General features: G+C 41.1%; 1 protein-coding gene across 4 annotated transcripts in view; it reads right to left on the bottom strand.

The window, feature by feature from the left end:
• pbx4 (pre-B-cell leukemia transcription factor 4) overlaps positions 1-17,225 on the bottom strand; it is a 265,310-nt gene that overhangs the window by 24,962 nt on the left and 223,123 nt on the right. For all 4 annotated transcript variants that reach the window (XM_078429588.1, XM_078429590.1, XM_078429589.1 and 1 more), the window contains exon 5: positions 16,037-16,172. In XM_078429588.1, coding sequence (XP_078285714.1) covers positions 16,037-16,172 — 136 coding nt within the window. The remainder of the gene's footprint in view (positions 1-16,036; positions 16,173-17,225) is intronic.

Here is a 17,225-nt window from a genome sequence, read left to right as displayed (position 1 = left end):
ACTTAAATAATTCCCTCATGTCATTGCTATTTGCTGAGGTAGAGAAGAATAGAATCAAAATGAATTCTTCCAGTTGGTTTCCATGTTGAGGATGAATGATCTTGTGAATGGCTATTCCGTAATCTTTTTTTTTAAAGCATTTTTACCTGTATTTAGCTTCTACTAGAATATTTCAACGGTCCTAATAGAATATATTTATTTAATTCTGGGTAGTTAACATCCCAGAATGTTAAATAAAAGATGAGGACAAAATGCATGTTTTCCATATATATCTCTGGTCTCAGATTTTGTTTTGGTGCAAAGTGATGGGATCCTAAAAGCGCAAATGTGTTGGAAGCATTAATGGCTAAAAGTTGGATTGCACCTTTTTCATCTGTTGCAATCAACAAACCCAATATCAGCGTCTCCAACACCACTCTACTCCATCCTCTTCATTGCCTTTAACACTATCACCAAATCAGAAATTGGCTAAAAATGATGATATTTTACACCTGGAAAGACGTGATAAAATGTGACCTGCGCAGTTCCTCAAAATTCAGTCCGGCAATCAGAAAAGGACAAATTGCCCTCAACAGTACACTCCCAATGGCAGGTAAGCAGCTATGGCTGCATGGAAAGAGAGGCGGCAGAGAAGAGGGAGACAAGTCCCAGATCCTCTGAAAGGGACGTAAATGTTCTCACGTTAGAGGTTCATTCGAGTGCGCTGGTGGGGGGGGGGGTTAAGGACTTGGATTTGACTGTAGAGATTATGTTTGTGATTTGTAATTATTAACAGAAGTGCCAATCTTTTTGATAAGAAAGAAGGGAGTTCCATATTTCCTTAAAACACAGAAATGGGGCCATTCAGCCCATCCTTTATGCCGACATTCAGAGCAATTCATCAATCACATGCCACCATCTATTTAACTCATTCTCTCTCACGATAATGTCCACCGGATTCACCCACCAGTCACATACACTAGGGATAATTTACACCAGCCAAAAAAATACCAACTGACATGTATTTGAATATGGGAGAAAACTAGAGCTCTGGGGGTAAACGAACACAGGCACAGGGAGAATGTGGAAATTCCACTGACAGCACCACGTGTCAGAATCAAAGCGCAGGTTGCTGAAGCTAGGAGACAGCTGCCCCTCTGTTTCCGCTTTGTAAGTTCCTTGTAAGAATTACATACTATCAGTAACTATTCACACACGACTTCACACACGACTGTGTTCCTGCATTCGACACCAACACCATTGTCAAGTTTGCAGATGACACAACGGTGATCGGGCTGATCACCAACGGGGATGAAACAAACTATAGAGCGGAGGTGCAGAACCTGGCGGACTGGTGCTCGGATAACAACCTGTCCCTAAATACCACCAAGACCAAGGAGCTGATCATCCCACTAACGGGGAATATGCCCCGATCTCTATCAACGGGGACAGTGTGGAGAGAGTGTCCAGCTTCAAGTTTCTGGGCACTCACATTTCGGAGGACCTAACATGGTCCAATAACACTGCTGCGCTGGTCAAGAAGGCACAACAAAGACTGTTCTACTTAAGAACACTGAAAAAGTCTGGTCTACCCCAACAGCTGCTGACGACCTTCTACCGCTGCACAATAGAGAGCATCCTAACGCATGGCATCCCTGTGTGGTACCTCAGCTGCACGGAGGCAGAAAGGAAAGCTCTACAGCGGGTAGTCCATAGAGCTCAGAGGGCCATCGGAACACAGCTACCAGACTTGGAGGGCATCTACAACACACGATGCCTCAGAAAAGCCACCAGCATCCACAAAGACTCTTCACACCCCTGCAACAGTCTGTTCGAACTCCTTCCATCGGGCAGACGATACAAGGCCTTCTATGCCCGCACCTCCAGACTCAGGAACAGCTTCATCCCCAGGGCCATAGCTGCTATGAACCGGTCCTGCTGAGCCGGATGGCCACAACGCATAGATCAACTTGCACTTTACCCTGTCCAAAACTGTTACAACTGTTTCGTTTTCGTTGGGTTGCTGCTGTCTAAATTACCTAAATTATTGCATCGTATGGGAGGCGCATTCCCAATCTCGTTGTACCCCTGGGTACAATGACAATAAAGATATATTGTATTGTATTGTATTGTATTGTATTAAATCAGATGATTGAAACTACTGGGCAGTGGGACAAAATATAGCATGAATGTCACTTAAAGCTGCCTAAGCAACATCAATTAATTCAAATACAACCAAACATTGCTTAAAATCAAGTTTGCTTAAATAATGATAATGAGGATTTTCCTATCTCTTGTTGTACATAAACCTATTTTCATGGTTTCTGTAAAGTTCTCTGAACATTTCAAACTCCCCAGAAACAATGCAGACACAAGAGCCTACAGATCTGAAATCTTAAGCAAAAAAACAAAGAGCTGGAGGAACTCAGTGGACCGGGCAACATCTGTAGAGAGAATGGAGATATGACATTTTGGGTGGGAACCTTTCCCAAAATGTAATCTGTCCATTTCCCTGCACAAATGTTGCCTGGTCCATTGGGTTCCTTCAGTACATGGTTATGCAGCTTAATCTCTTAGAAGACCAGGACAATGCATCCCCCAGGACTCTTGCAGCTCCTCAATACAGATGCTCCCAAAATTGCACTCTGCCATGGCAATTGCTCGGGGCTTTAAGAGGCCAATCACAACAGTCCAAATATGATAACATCAGCAGGCAATTACAGCCACTGCTGATGGTTTTGGTTTTAGTTTAGAGATACAGCGTGGAGACAGGCCCTTCGGCCCACCGAGTCCACGCTGACCATCAATCACCCGTACACTGGTTTTATTTTTCACATTAGGGGCAATTTACAGAAGCCAATTAACCTACCAACCTGCACATCTTTGGAAAATGGGAGTAAACCAGAGCACTCAGAGAAAACCCATGCGGTCACAGGGAGAACGTGCAAATTCCGTACACCCGTAGTCAGGATTGAACCCAGGCGTTGTCAGGCAGCAACTCTACCACCGCACCACTGTGCCACCCTAAATGCTCTCAATAGTTATCATAAACATGGGCCATTCAATCTAACCTTTGGCAAGGTGAGCAAACCAGTGCCTCACCCCAGCTGCAGTAACCCCACACTGCTATCGCAACCCAGTTTTCCCTGGGAATCAGGTATAGTAAAAGCAATGGTCTGACCTTTACATTGCGACTTTTGTTGAAATTGTATTTCTAAGATAATGGATTTAAAATACAATGAACTTAAATAATTATATTACAGTACATCAAAGATAACATAAAAACCTAATTACACAAAATACAAACATGCCTATGCGCAAAAACTTGAAACAGTCATCAACAACTACAAGTTTAAAGGAGGTGTTAGCAAACCTTTTCATTTCATGAAAAGTGATATGCAATCGGTGTTAAACATAGTTTACCAAGTGTAGGATAGATTTAATGTGATGATAAGGAATTGCAGATGCTGATTTATACCAAAGACACAAAATGCTGGAGTAACTCTGCGGGACAGGCTTCATCTCTGGAGAACATGGATAGATGACGTTTCGGGTCGGGACCCTTCTACAGATGATTGCAGGCGAGTTTGTAGGATAGATATGTTGATTAAGAAAAAGTTTACTGGTGTAAGGAGGGATGCAGAAAGATCACCAAACAAAGCTAAATAGTTGAAATGAGAAACAAAAGGGTAATCTTCGCCTTGTTGGAAGAGTGTTTAAAGTAATAGTGGGATAAGAATAAATATATGGATGTATCCGAGAAGTGCAAAAAAATGTGTTAACTATTTTAACTTTTACCAGGATAATAAAAGAGGAATTGTATAGTTGAAACATTCAACAGAACTAACAAGTCCAACACGAGATGTGGGGAATTGGACATAGTTTCAAGAAATAAACCTTGACAAGTGATGTTGGGAGAGCATTTTGAAAGCGATATTTGGAATTACGAAAAAAAATTCTGAGACAGTATAATCAACAATTAGAAAGACAAGATTAATCATGGACAGTCTGCATGGATTTATTAATAAAAATTGTGAATGACAATTACATTTTTTGAAAACTAAAATACTGCAGATGCTGGAATAAAATTAGAAAATGCTGCAAATACACAGCCAGTCTGCTAGCACATGTGGCGAAAGAAACCTAGTTAAGGTTTTGGGTTTAGAGTTTCAGTTTAGTTTAGAGATACAGCGTGGAAACAGTCACTTCGGCCCACTGAGTCCAGGGCGACCATCGATAGATAGATAGATAGATAGCAGTAGTTCTTTGTACGATACACTAGGGGCAATTTACAGAAGTCAATTAACCTATAAACCACACGTCTTTGGAACGTGGGAGGAATCTGGAGCACCTGGAGAAAACCCACGCAATCACAGTAAACATGCAAACTCCACACAGACAGTAACCGAGGTCAGGATTGAACACTGATCTCTTGCGCTGTGAGGCAGCAGCTCTACCATTGTGCCATAGGTACAGGTCAATGATCTCTCATTAACATTAAGCAAAGTTGGAAATCAAACAATGTTGTAAAAAGGGTACAAGGCAGAGAACAAAGGGAAAACTAGTGATCAAATGGAGATTTGGAGAGCTCGAAGGAGACAAGTATCATATCATATCATATCATATATATACAGCCGGAAACAGGCCTTTTCGGCCCACCAAGTCCGTGCCGCCCAGCGATCCCCGCACATTAACACTATCCTACACCCACTAGGGACAATTTTTACATTTACCCAGCCAATTAACCTACATACCTGCACGTCTTTGGAGTGTGGGAGGAAACCGAAGATCTCGGAGAAAACCCACGCAGGTCACGGGGAGAACGTACAAACTCCTTACAGTGCAGCACCCGTAGTCAGGATCGAACCTGAGTCTCCGGCGCTGCATTCGCTGTAAAGCAGCAACTCTACCGCTGCGCTACCGTAGTAGTGGTGCTAGTTGAGAAAGGGTGATGAAGGATTGTCATTGACCTGAACTATTAAGTTTATCTGTCTCTCTCTCTCTCTCTCCACAGTTGCAGACTGAGCAATTGTTGTTCTTGAACAAATAGGTGGGTTGATGTGGATAGTGAATTTGATGCAGTATTCATAGATTTTAATAAGGGAAACTTATAAAAATGCACATGAAATGTTAACTGTTTCTCCTTCTCTCGATACTGCCTGACCCATTGAATATTGCTCACCTTTTCTGTTTTCATTTCAGATTTCCAGCATATGCAGTTTTTTGATTTTGGTTACAATCACTATTGGAGATGGTCACTGCCTGAGAATTTTGTGACGTTAATGAAACTTGTCACTTATCAGCCCATGCCTTGCTGCACAGAGGACTGCTTCATTTGGTAAAAAGTATGGATTGATAGATCATGCAAGGTAGTAAGTCAGTGTTTCAGACGGCATAGAGATACATGATTTTATTGATCACTTCGGACAATGCCATGTTCGAACTGTTTAGAATACTAGAATATAGCAATAGTTCTGTGTGTAGTCGTGTTAAACAAGCTGCAGAAAGATGTGAAAGAGAGAATGCTGATGAGATTTTCAAAGATGTCACAGTGGAGAACAATATACAAGAAGAGATTGGCTAGACTGGGATTGTTTTCTTTTAAACTAAGGAGAATGAGGATAGACAATGGAGGTGTACAAAATTTAGGGTCCTGGATAGGCTGAACAAAAAGGATTTAATTCCTTTACCTTGAAAATTGATAATTAGGTGAGATAAATTTGTTAACTGGTAGAAGAAACAGAGGGAAGTTGGGGAACATTTTTAAGCCAGAGAATTAAAAAACACCATGAGTCAAATGGCAACCTTGCACGCCATTAATTGCTGTGGTTCTATTAACACAACGAGATACCCAAGTATACAGCAGTCAGTACTATCATCACACATCTCCGGTGATACAGGTTCCATCCTGATCCTGGTTTGAGTCTTAATTACATGTGGTTTTTTAATATTAGTGATTTCCAAACACTCTCATTCTTTTGACATTCTTGATAGCCAGTCAGCCTGGGGCACATCTCAACAGATTGTCAAAGAAGTTTTGCAGATTGGTTTTGGTAACGGGAAAAATAAAACAATGAGAATTTAGTGGACAGCTCTTGAAACCAGGTGTGAAAACTGCAAAGCTTGATTAACTTTGACTCCTTGTTTTTTTTAATGCAATTTTCAATGTTGTACAACCTGTCCATTTTAAATATGCAACAGCTGCACGCCTGAGGAGAGCATAGTGTTGTGAAAGGTTAGTGCCAGGAGAAGCCAACCTGCACCTCTTAAAGGATAAGCAACTCGTGGTCACAGCTGGGGCCATTCTTTAACTTAGATTGCCGTAAGTGACAATGAATGATGCAAAATATGGGAGTGAGTAGGTTGCAAGTTTTCCACAGCAATGGAAGAGATTTTGAATTTTGACGAAGTAAATGGGGAAAAAAAGAGATGTGATTAGTTTGCTGGGGTTTAGGATGGCCTTCAGACAAATTCTCCAAAGGCAGTAGAAACAGACAGCTACAGAAAACACAGGAAACACTTAGCATGTCAGGCAGTATCTGGGGATAAGAAACAGCGTTAATGTATCAGTTTGATGAACTGGAAAAGAGAGAAAATTAGATGGTTTTAGGTTGAGGGAGGGAATGGAAGGTAGTTTTTTGATTTCAATTATGGGACCCTGGTCTCTATAGAAACTGGCAATACAAGAGTAAGAAAATCATGAGAAATGTTAGAAGAAAATGGTTTGGTCACAAGTGAAGCAATGCGTCCAGTTCTGAGTGACATACCTTGAACGGGATGTAAAAGAGATTTACAATTAAGGATGCCTTGACCAGCAACTAATGCGAGAGTAAAATCGAAACTAGTCTCCCAGTCACTGATGAAGTATTTAAGATGGGACTTGCCAATACATAACTGGATTTATGTGCCACTGTGACGTTTGAATTGTTCAGAGTTTTAAGGTAGCTAATTGCTACAATGCTCTCATTGTTCCTTCTGCATATCATTTGTCCTATTATTACCAGCTACCATTGGAGGATGAGAAGCAGCAGATGAAGAGGCAATATAATGTAGAAACAAGGAACTACAGGTGCTGGTTTTATTTTTTTTAAAAGACAGTGCTAGAGTAACTCAGCGGGTCAGGTAGCATCTCTGGAGAGCATGGCTAGGTGAGGTTTTGAATCGGGACTCTTCTGCACACTGATTGTAGGGAGAGGAGGGGGGTGGTTTAGGAAGCTGGAGGAGAGGAGGGGCAGGACGAAGCCTGGCAGGTAACAGGTTGATACAGGTGAAGGGAGTTTTTGATAGGCTGATGGTTGGACAAAGGCCAGAGATGAAAAGCCAGAAGGTGTGATACAAGAGGATTGAAGAGTTGCAAATTGTGAGGCTAGAGGAAGGAACGTAGGTAGAAGGAGAGAAATAGGTTCAAGTCCAGGTAGGGCACAATGGGGAGGGGAGGAGAAGGATAAGGATTTTGGGGGAAGAAGCTTGGGGGAGAGGGGGGGGTGTTGTAGTTTCCTAAAACTGGAAAATTTAATGTTTATACTGCTGGGTTGTAAGTTACCCAAGCAGAATATGAGGTGCTGTTCCTCCAGTTTGTGTGTGTGGTCTTACTCTGGTAATAGAAGAGGCCCGGGACAGAGAGATTAGTACGACAATGGGTAGAGGAGTTAAAATGGTTAGCAACTGAAAGATCCGGCAGGCCTTGGCAGACCTAGAGCAAGTGTTTGGCTAAATGGTCACTGAGTCTACGTTTAGTCTTGCCGAAGTACAGAAGACCACACCACAGGAAAACCGGATGCTGTAGATAAGGTTAGTGGCAGTGCACCTGAACCTCTGTCTCACCTGGAAGGACTGATGGAGGTGAGGGAGGGGTTATAGGGACGGGTCTTTCATCTCCTTCATTTGCAGGGGGAAGTACCTGGGGAGGGTGTGATTTGGGTGGAAAGGAATGAGTGAACCAAGGAGTAGCAGAGGGAGCGGTCTCTGCTGAAAGTGAAGGGTGGGAATGGGAAGATACGACTGGTGGTGTGATCATGTTGGAGGTAACGGAAATGTCGGAAGATGATGTGATGGATGCGGTGGCTGATGGGGTGAAAGGCGAGGACCAAGGGAACTGTATTCTTCCATCGGGAGAGCGAAGGCAGAACTCCAGGACACAGAGGAAAGGCAATAAAACAATCCATCTATAACAGCAGGAGTATTTGGTTCATCATTGTTGTGCAGTATGATTTCTCTGACCCTCATCCGTAATGACAGGAAAGTTTAGGATTTGCAGATTTGGCTGTCTGCACACATCTCATCATCAGACCACAAGAATCCCAGCTTGTATCATTTGCGAACAGGGAGAATCCATATCGAATGACTAAATGATGGAAAGCACAGAATTGAAATTTGTACATGGCACCCAAATCAGTATTTAAAAGAGGACTCACCAATACATAATTGGATTTGAGTGCCTCTGGGACGTTTGAATTGTTAGAAAAAAATTGAGCTATCTAATAGCTTAATTATTATTAAGCTCCTTCTGCTAATCATGTGCCTTATTATTTGCAGCTTCCATGAACTAATTTTCCTACAAGGCAATCCTCCGCTCAACACTTGATCTTCGTACCAGATTGCAGGGAGAAGTGGAAGCTCCTGAGTGTGTGTAGCTCATCACACCACTTCAAAATCCAGAATGACTGAGCAACGTAGAATTAATCAGAACTGCCGGGATTATTTTCAAGCACATCTCTGGGCTAATGAAACAGAGGTTCAGAAATCTGAGCAGAGTTTGGGTTACCTTTCAAGTGCCTCCACATGAGGCTGACAACATATATTCTGCCATCACATGAAAAGACCTACATCCAGAGGAGGTAAAGCAAAGCCACCATCCCCATCAGAGAAACAGACAAAAGCATGCTATCTCAACAATTTATGGGGAGAAGCAAAGAATGATATTTGCTCAACAATTCTGTTCACCTCTTTCCTGAAAATGACCTAAAATTTCCCCTCAATTACAGTCCTTTTAGATCTTTCAGCACTATATGAAGTGCTTCAAGCGACTAGTCAAAACTCACATCTGCTCCTCTCTCCCTGACACCTTGGACCCTCTTCAGTTTGCATATAGACCAAACAGGGCCACGGACGATGCCATTGCAATGGCAATACATACTGCGCTCACCCACCTGGACAAAGGAAATACAAATGTGAGAATGCTCTTTATTGACTACAGCTCAGCATTCAAAACTATTATTCCCTCAAAACTCGAACCCAAGCTCCTTGATCTTGGACTGGAGACCTCCATCTGCGGATGGATATTCAATTTCCTGACGGGCAGGCCCCAGGTGATGAGAATTGGCAGCCACACCTCTTCCTCACTGATCCTCAACACAGGCACACCACAGGGCTGTGTGCTCAGTCCTCTCCTGTACTCCCTGTTCACGCACGATTGTACTGCTAAGCACAGCTCAAACAGCATCCTAAAGCTTGCTGACGACACGACCATCTTGGGCCTCATCACAGACAACAGAGACAGCCTACAGAGAGGAGGTAAAGGCACTAAACAGTTGGTGCCAGGGAAATAACCTCTCTCTTAATGTCAGCAAAACTAAAGAGATGTTCGTGGACTACAGGAGGCAGCGGGGGAGTGGACACCTCCCCATCCACATCGGTGATGCTGAGGTTGAAAGGGTCAGCAGCTTTAAGTTCCTCGGTGTGCACATCACTGAGGACCTTTCCTGGACACTGCACACGCGGCTGTTTTTCTTGAGAAGACTGAGGAAGTTTGGCATGAACGCCAGCATCCTCACAAACTTCCACAGATGCACCATCGAGAGCCTGCTGACGGGCTGCATTACAGTCTGGTATGGGAACTGTTTCGCCCACGGCCACAAATCACTACAGGGAGTGGTGAAGACGGCACCAGCACATCACTGGCAACTGTCTCCCGGCCATTCAAGACATTTTCTACCGGCGGTGCCTGCGGAAGGCATGCAGCATCATCAAGGACCACAGCCACCCAGCACGTAGGCTGTTCTCCTTGTTACCATCAGGCAGACGATACAAGGGTATGGCTGCGCGTACCACCAGACTTAAGAACAGTTTCTACCATCAGGCTTCTGAACTCATAAACACATTTCACATCATATCATATCATCATATATATACAGCCAGAAACAGGCCTTTTCGGCCCACCAAGTCCGTGCCGCCCAGCGATCCCCGTACATTAACACTATCCTACACCCACTAGGGACATTTTTTTAACATTTTTACCCAGCCAATTAACCTACATACCTGTACGTCTTTGGAGTGTGGGAGGAAACCGAAGATCTCGGAGAAAACCCACGCAGGTCACGGGGAGAACGTACAAACTCCTTACAGTGCAGCACCCGTAGTCAGGATCGAACCTGAGTCTCCGGCGCTGCATTCGCTGTAAAGCAGCAACTCTACCGCTGCGCTACCGTGCCGCCAATATATGTTGATTATTTTAATATTGTCTTTTTATCTTACTAATGTCTTTTTAATCTTATCCTTGGAATATTACTGCTTAGGTGACCCATTGTCTTGTCAAATACATTTCATTTCAACTACTTTCCAGGCCAAACTACCAAATGCAATAAACGTGATTTAATGGTGACGATGTTTTTTTTCCATTTATTTTCAACCCATGATGCCTTTTTTGTACGATCTTGTAACTTTACAGGAGATGGATCCTCCCTCGTGGCCTGCATGGAGATGATGCAAGGGGTCATCATGGTTTGTAGAAGGTGACCTTGAGTGCTCCAGTCTGACTGCTGGCATATTAGTGAGTAATGATTGAGGGATGACACAGGAGCAAATGTATTGTCATCCCAGTAGCTGCCATCACGTAAGGCTGGAGTTCATCATTTCCACTGATTAATGGGAGAGATCCGACTGCCGAAGAGGAACGATTCTTGCAAAGCTCTGGGCTATTCAGTTCATTAATCAGCCAAGGTGGACAGCTATCCCTCCAAATTCACTCCCAGAGTCTGATGCCAGCTGACTGAGCTTCCACCAAAGCTACAAAGGCTACATACAGTGACTCTGTTGAATGACCTCAACCACATCTTCTAAATGTAGTTGCACTTGCTAAGGTAGGCTGTCAGGTGCATACATCATGCAAGGTGAAAGCACACAAACTGGAAAGTAACCTTCTCACAATCATTAATAATCCTGAAGCCACTTGGCAGTTTTATCACTCTACATATATTTCAGAAGAATACTTTATTTCATGGCTTGACCTCTTAAGTCCTAAACTCAGCAGAGCCGGGAGAGGACTCCACTCTTCTGAGTTGTCTCCATCAACAGAACCAGTTATACATTGGCGCCATGTGCTTCCATCGCATGTAGACCCTTGTAATACATTATCTAACACCACAGAATACCAAGATCTGTATTGGTGCTTAGGATGCATGGAATCTGACTGTGCATCTTCAGGAGAATTTCCTCCACTGAGGGATCTTCTGCAGGAAGCTATAGCTCCTGACCAGGACCTAAACGAAAGAGAAAAAGGTCAAGAATGTTGTTGACACTGAAATTTGCAGGTGTCAATCTTCAAAATGCAACTTGATTTTGTGAAATGTTGAATATTTTCGGACATGAATGAACAGGCACAATTATCATGCAGACAGACTGCTCATGTAATCTGACAGCCATGCCTTCCTTGATGTTTAAAGCCTTACCTCAGTCAGTGATCTGCGAAGTTTCCTGCTCCACATAAATGGGACTTATGATCATTAGATGCTCCTCCTGGTTCTTGGCATCTTCCTTGGAATTATGCGCTGCAGAGAGAATAGGTGTCAGCTGGCGAGCGACTGTTGAAAAGGTAAGTGGAGGTGTGCAGGGCTTATGGATAAGAACTGGAGAAGGTAGGTTGAGAATTGAGGTGATGAGTGAAAAGAGTAAGTATGTAGAATGTGAACAATCGTGGGTGGATGCATGGTTGAGTAATGTTTGAATGCAAAGAGAGAATGACACCATGCCGACAGCAACGAAAGGAGAATGCTAGAAAATTGGAGTAGGAGGAGAAAAGAATATTGGCTGATCACGTTAAGAGAAATGAAGAGGTGTGCGCACACTTGTACCCCTTGTGAGATCTCAATTTTTTATTCCTTTACAGATACCAGTTGCTGTGTGATGCTGTTAACTCTGACCCTTTACAGCAATTGCTGCCACGGTGTACTTTGGTACCTCAAGAGCTGAGGAACGGTTCTTGGTTCTCCAAAATATTCCAAATGGAATTTAGACTGGAGGTGGCGGAGTATGGACTTAAGCAAGAAGGGCTTCTTGGAGAAGAGCTGCCATAAATTTAGTTGCGTCTGGTTGAATAAGTCAATACTCTTTTCACTTGCCACCATAGATTTCCGGGAGGCATAAAAACCTTGCTCGGTTCTGTGATATTATGAAGCTATGTCATTCCATAACAGTGGAAAGAAATTTGGCATCAGGGAATAAGATCATTTGGGGAAGTTCATTCCATTTTAAATGAAAGCAGGTTTCTTGAAATTGTGCTGCAAAAATAGGCAAGGTGCCTATTTCCCAACACAATCATTTGAGCAGTTCATCAATCATATCAAAATTGCTTTAACATCACCCGTTTTTTTGAGCTTGCATATGGGATGAAGATTGTGGAAGAAAAATGTTTTAAGGAGATTTGAAGCAATATGCTGGATTTTGCTTCTGATTTTTAGATACTACTTTATTTTCTTTGCTAATTAAAGATTGTATGATTTGGATTTGGTGCCCTAACCAATTAATTTGTGCTGTGCCAAAGAGGAATCTCACTTACACTGGATGCATAGGCGTAAATAACTTTGTTTAGATTTTCAGTACTTTTTATTTAAAATTGGACTTTTCCATTATCATTACTAGCTATCCATATTATGGTCCTGACTATCTATGAGGAGTACAAAGAAGTATTTTGCAACCTACAATGATAAAGTTTATGTTTGACTCAAAGAACGGTAAGTTAATACTTAGGGAAGAATAGAAGCAAATGGTTCTTGTAAATCTTGTATACATTAAAATAAAGGTAGTCGGCATAAAAATGCCTTTTAAGCAAAACTGCTCATATCAGACAAATTAAACCAGACTAGATAATCATTTTTGTTCTACACCGCAATTCAAAAATTGTCAGTAATGTAAAGAAAGTGAACAAGGCTCACCAATAATATTCTTCAGAAGAGCAGTTCAAGAACAGTTTTCACAGGCCTCATGATGATGTCAATATGTAAACTATTTTTTGATAGGCCAAATTTTATCATCCTATCTTTGCTACTTCCATTTCGACACATATATATTGCATATTTTACCTTTCATCATAATTTATTAAAAAATACTTTCTCTGGATAATACCATAGATTATTCCCCATTGCTTTTCTGCCTTGATCATGCACTGCACAGCTACAAAAGGCACACGGGGTAGTCTACATTGAACTGGCCACTCTTTTCCCGTTCAATATCTTGCTACTCAAAACAAAGCATCATTAACAATTTGCTGCCAGAATCACAAAGAGCCAATGTAACTTTAAAATGCGAGACACACAAGGTTGAGTAAGGAATTCATATTATTGTATTTCAAATAACTATTCATATCAAGGAAGATCATCTAATTTCCTTCCATGAATTATATATAAAAAGCCCTGGTAATTGGGTCAACTGGGACTTTATTTAAAATTTACTCATAAGAAAATGCATAATAATGTCTAATATAAAGATATTTAACACTCCAAAGCATAGACCTGATATGGCATTTATGTTTTGCTTAGGATGTGCCTGATAAATGTTTTTAGAACATTCCTAAATCAGAATTGTAATTTAAAGGAAAAGTCTATCATTTTAATGTAAACATTTGGCAGAAATTATATTCATTCTTGACCAAATTTAATTAATTATTGGACCTCCAAATGTTAAGGAGACGTTTGTTACAAATTACCACTGCTGTTGTTTGTGACCATATAACAGAAAAATGTTATTTCCTAAGATTTCCATCTACTCTTCTTGCAATAAATGAACAACTTTTGATCTGAAATGTTGCCAAGTTTTATCGTCTGCACATCATTGGTGACGGTGCAGGATAAAAACCATATTCACTTCACTCACCCTGTCGCACATCTCTGGGACAATGTTGTAGGCACCTAACTCCTTCCCAACATGCATCCACTTGTGAATTTGAGCAGGGGATATTCCGGGGAATGGCAAACCTTTCCGAAACCTTGCAGTGTCGCAAGCTTTAAGCACTATCTGCACAGGTTAACAACCACATTACAGTGAACCAGGGACTCATTTACCACAGAAACAAGAATTTCAGCTCAAATTTAAGGCATGCATTTTATTTAGTTTATCTCTGGGACAATGCCTGGTTACATTGCCTGGTAACATACAATGTTGTGACTTAATAATATTACAAGATGATGTTGCAAACTAGAATAATAATGTCACAATATGACAGCCTGCTCTATGTTAATCTGTACTGGTAGAAAACACCATGACTTAAATGATTAAATAATGATTAATGATTAAATAATGATTAAATAATGTAAAATGAAAACACAATTGTATTGTATTGGAGGACTAGCACTTAGTACTTAAATTGTATTGGAGGGAATTGTATTGGAATTGTATTGTATCACTTAAACGATAAATTTAATCCATCTACTACTTGTATTTTTGAAACCACAGAATTTTCCTTTAAATTAGGTCATTCAAAGTGAGGCTAAATTAAATACAGTGCAAGCCTGCTCATGTAAAGAGAATATTTCTTCACATATTAATTCAATCCCCACATATTCAACAGTATTTGCTTCACAGAACAATTGGATCAAACGAATGGTATGCTAATCAAAGAGCTATTTCTGTCAAGAGGCGTGTATGGTGCCATTTTTAACAAAAATGCCTTATCAGGTTTATTTTCTTGTTATGACAATAACAGTACAACAGATAAATCTAAAATGGTCAATATTTTGCCAATAGCCCACCCAAATAGAAAAAAAAGCAATGTTGCAAAAAAGTGTTTGTTTTTGACCAAACCCATACCTGCCAGCGTTTCAAATTTATAGAGAATTTCATGAGCAGGGTGGGAGACAAAAAACTGAAGAACAGTTTTAGTGAGATATATGGAAAAATAAACAGGAAATAAAAAAATATCCCATTTAAGAAATCAAATTACAGACTCTTCATTGATTGCTTTAAGTGATGGCGTTTCTAACATACTGAATTTGTTACATGGTGGATAAAGGAGATGAGATGTAATCGTTGCATGTCGGTACCTCAAGTCACTGCTATTTTACACCTTTAATATATAATATTGTAGCGCTAGTGGTATTTCAATAAAGACTTGATCCAGCAAATCCATGCAGTTTAGTGCTAGTTACAGCAGAGCAGACAGGATCACCACTGGTTTGATACTGGCACTGGAAGGTATGTAGCAATATATGGCACATAATAATACCAGGCCGTACTTCGCAACTTACATGAACATATTTTTACCTTCACTGAAAGTGTAAGACCCTGTTATTTGAATTATGAATATATTTGCATACACAACAGGAGCAACTGATTTGATTGTGACAATTTAATTGATGTAAAACATTTAAAAAAGTAAAGATTTGGTTAGAAGTAGTAGTCACCAATCCCAGTGCCAGTGTGGTGCTGTTTATACACATGATTACACTTCATTTACACTTGGACTCAAACACCAGCACTTGATAGTATCACACCAGCTTTGCTTTGGGAGAACAAATGAATTAATTTTTTTTAAACCTTAAGTGTTTTGGAACCCCTCTCTCTCTGCACTGCTACGGCAGAAGGCACAATGTTAGTATAACTGCAGTGTGAAAGAGAGCAGCCAGCCACCATAAGTTTAATGACGTACAATATTGTAATATCTCATAATCCCTGGCAAATAGTTCAAACATATGTACTGATATATAAGCACACTTTACATATTAAATTTTTCTCCTACATTTGTTGTTTTGCTTGTTTCTCCAAGCTGGCTTGAGGGAAATGTGTAGTGATATCTGTGGATGTGGACTGCAGACGAGTCCCAGGCTGAAGCTGGGAGAGTAGGCTGTACCTGTGACACTGTGATACCACATTTCTTTGCCAGTTCCTCTTTGGCTTCCTCACTAGGATAGGGATTACTCAGGTGAGAGTAGAAATACTCGTTCAAGACTTCCGTAGCCTGTTTGCTGAAGTTACGTCGTTTTCGCCTTTGAAGTGAAACAAAGAAAGGTTTCAGTATCACTGGTTTAAAGTGGATCACAAGCATTTAACTTTTAAAAACTGCATTAAACCAATCTAAACCTTTTCTGCTATTTGCGTTCCTCAATTTGCAAAGTATCCATGTCATGTTTTGTTAAATTTTCAGGCAAGTGGAGTATTCCATTAGTATCCTGACTTGTGCCTTGCCAATGGCAGAAAGGCTTTGGGTTATTCGAAGGCAGCTTAGTTGCATAAACCTCTGGCCTTTTAACAACCTTTTCAACTCCTAGACGAATAATGTCAGTTTTTCAAGTCTGACCACATCATTAATTCTCTTATCCCAGGGAGTATTCCAGTAAATTATCTTTGTAAATGAGTGAACTGAGAATAAATCAACTTGAGAGTTCAACACAACATATGCTAGTGAATTCAATGTCTTTTTCTGTGGAAGAAAATTGTGAAATACAAATAGGAATAAAATGCTATTGAATATATACATTCTAGTTATATAGCAAAATTCATCAAATGGCTTAGAAAACAGTAAATACTGGGGAAAAAAAGCATTGTTACATCAAGCTCTGCTCTTTTCTCAGAGAATCACTTTCAAGAGCTTCTCCTCACACCCCTTTAATGTTATGTGTAGGAAGGAACTGCAGATGCTGGTTTACATCAAAGACACGGTGGCGCAGCGGTAGAGCTGCTGTCTTACACCACTTGCAGCGCCAGAGACCCGGGTTCAATCCTGACTACGGATGCTGTCTGTACGGAGTTTGTACATTCTCCCATGTCCTGTTAGGGTTTTCTCCAGATCTTCGGTTTCCTCCCACACTCCAAAGACGTAGAGGTTTATAGGTTTTTAAAATTCTCATTTTTTAATTGGCTTGCTATAAATGTAAATTGTCCCTAGTGTGTGTAGGATAGTGTTAGTGTGCGGGGATCGCTGCTCGGCGTGGACTCAGTTGGCCGAAGGGTCTGTTTCCGCGCTGCAACTCTAAAACTAAATAAATGCTGCAGTAACTCAGCGGGACAGGCAGCAGCTCTGCAGAGAAGGAATGGGTGAC

The sequence above is a fragment of the Rhinoraja longicauda genome, chromosome 37 (genome assembly GCF_053455715.1).
Source record: "Rhinoraja longicauda isolate Sanriku21f chromosome 37, sRhiLon1.1, whole genome shotgun sequence".
Lineage (NCBI taxonomy): Eukaryota > Metazoa > Chordata > Chondrichthyes > Rajiformes > Arhynchobatidae > Rhinoraja > Rhinoraja longicauda.
This window is presented reverse-complemented; position numbering and strand designations above follow the sequence as displayed.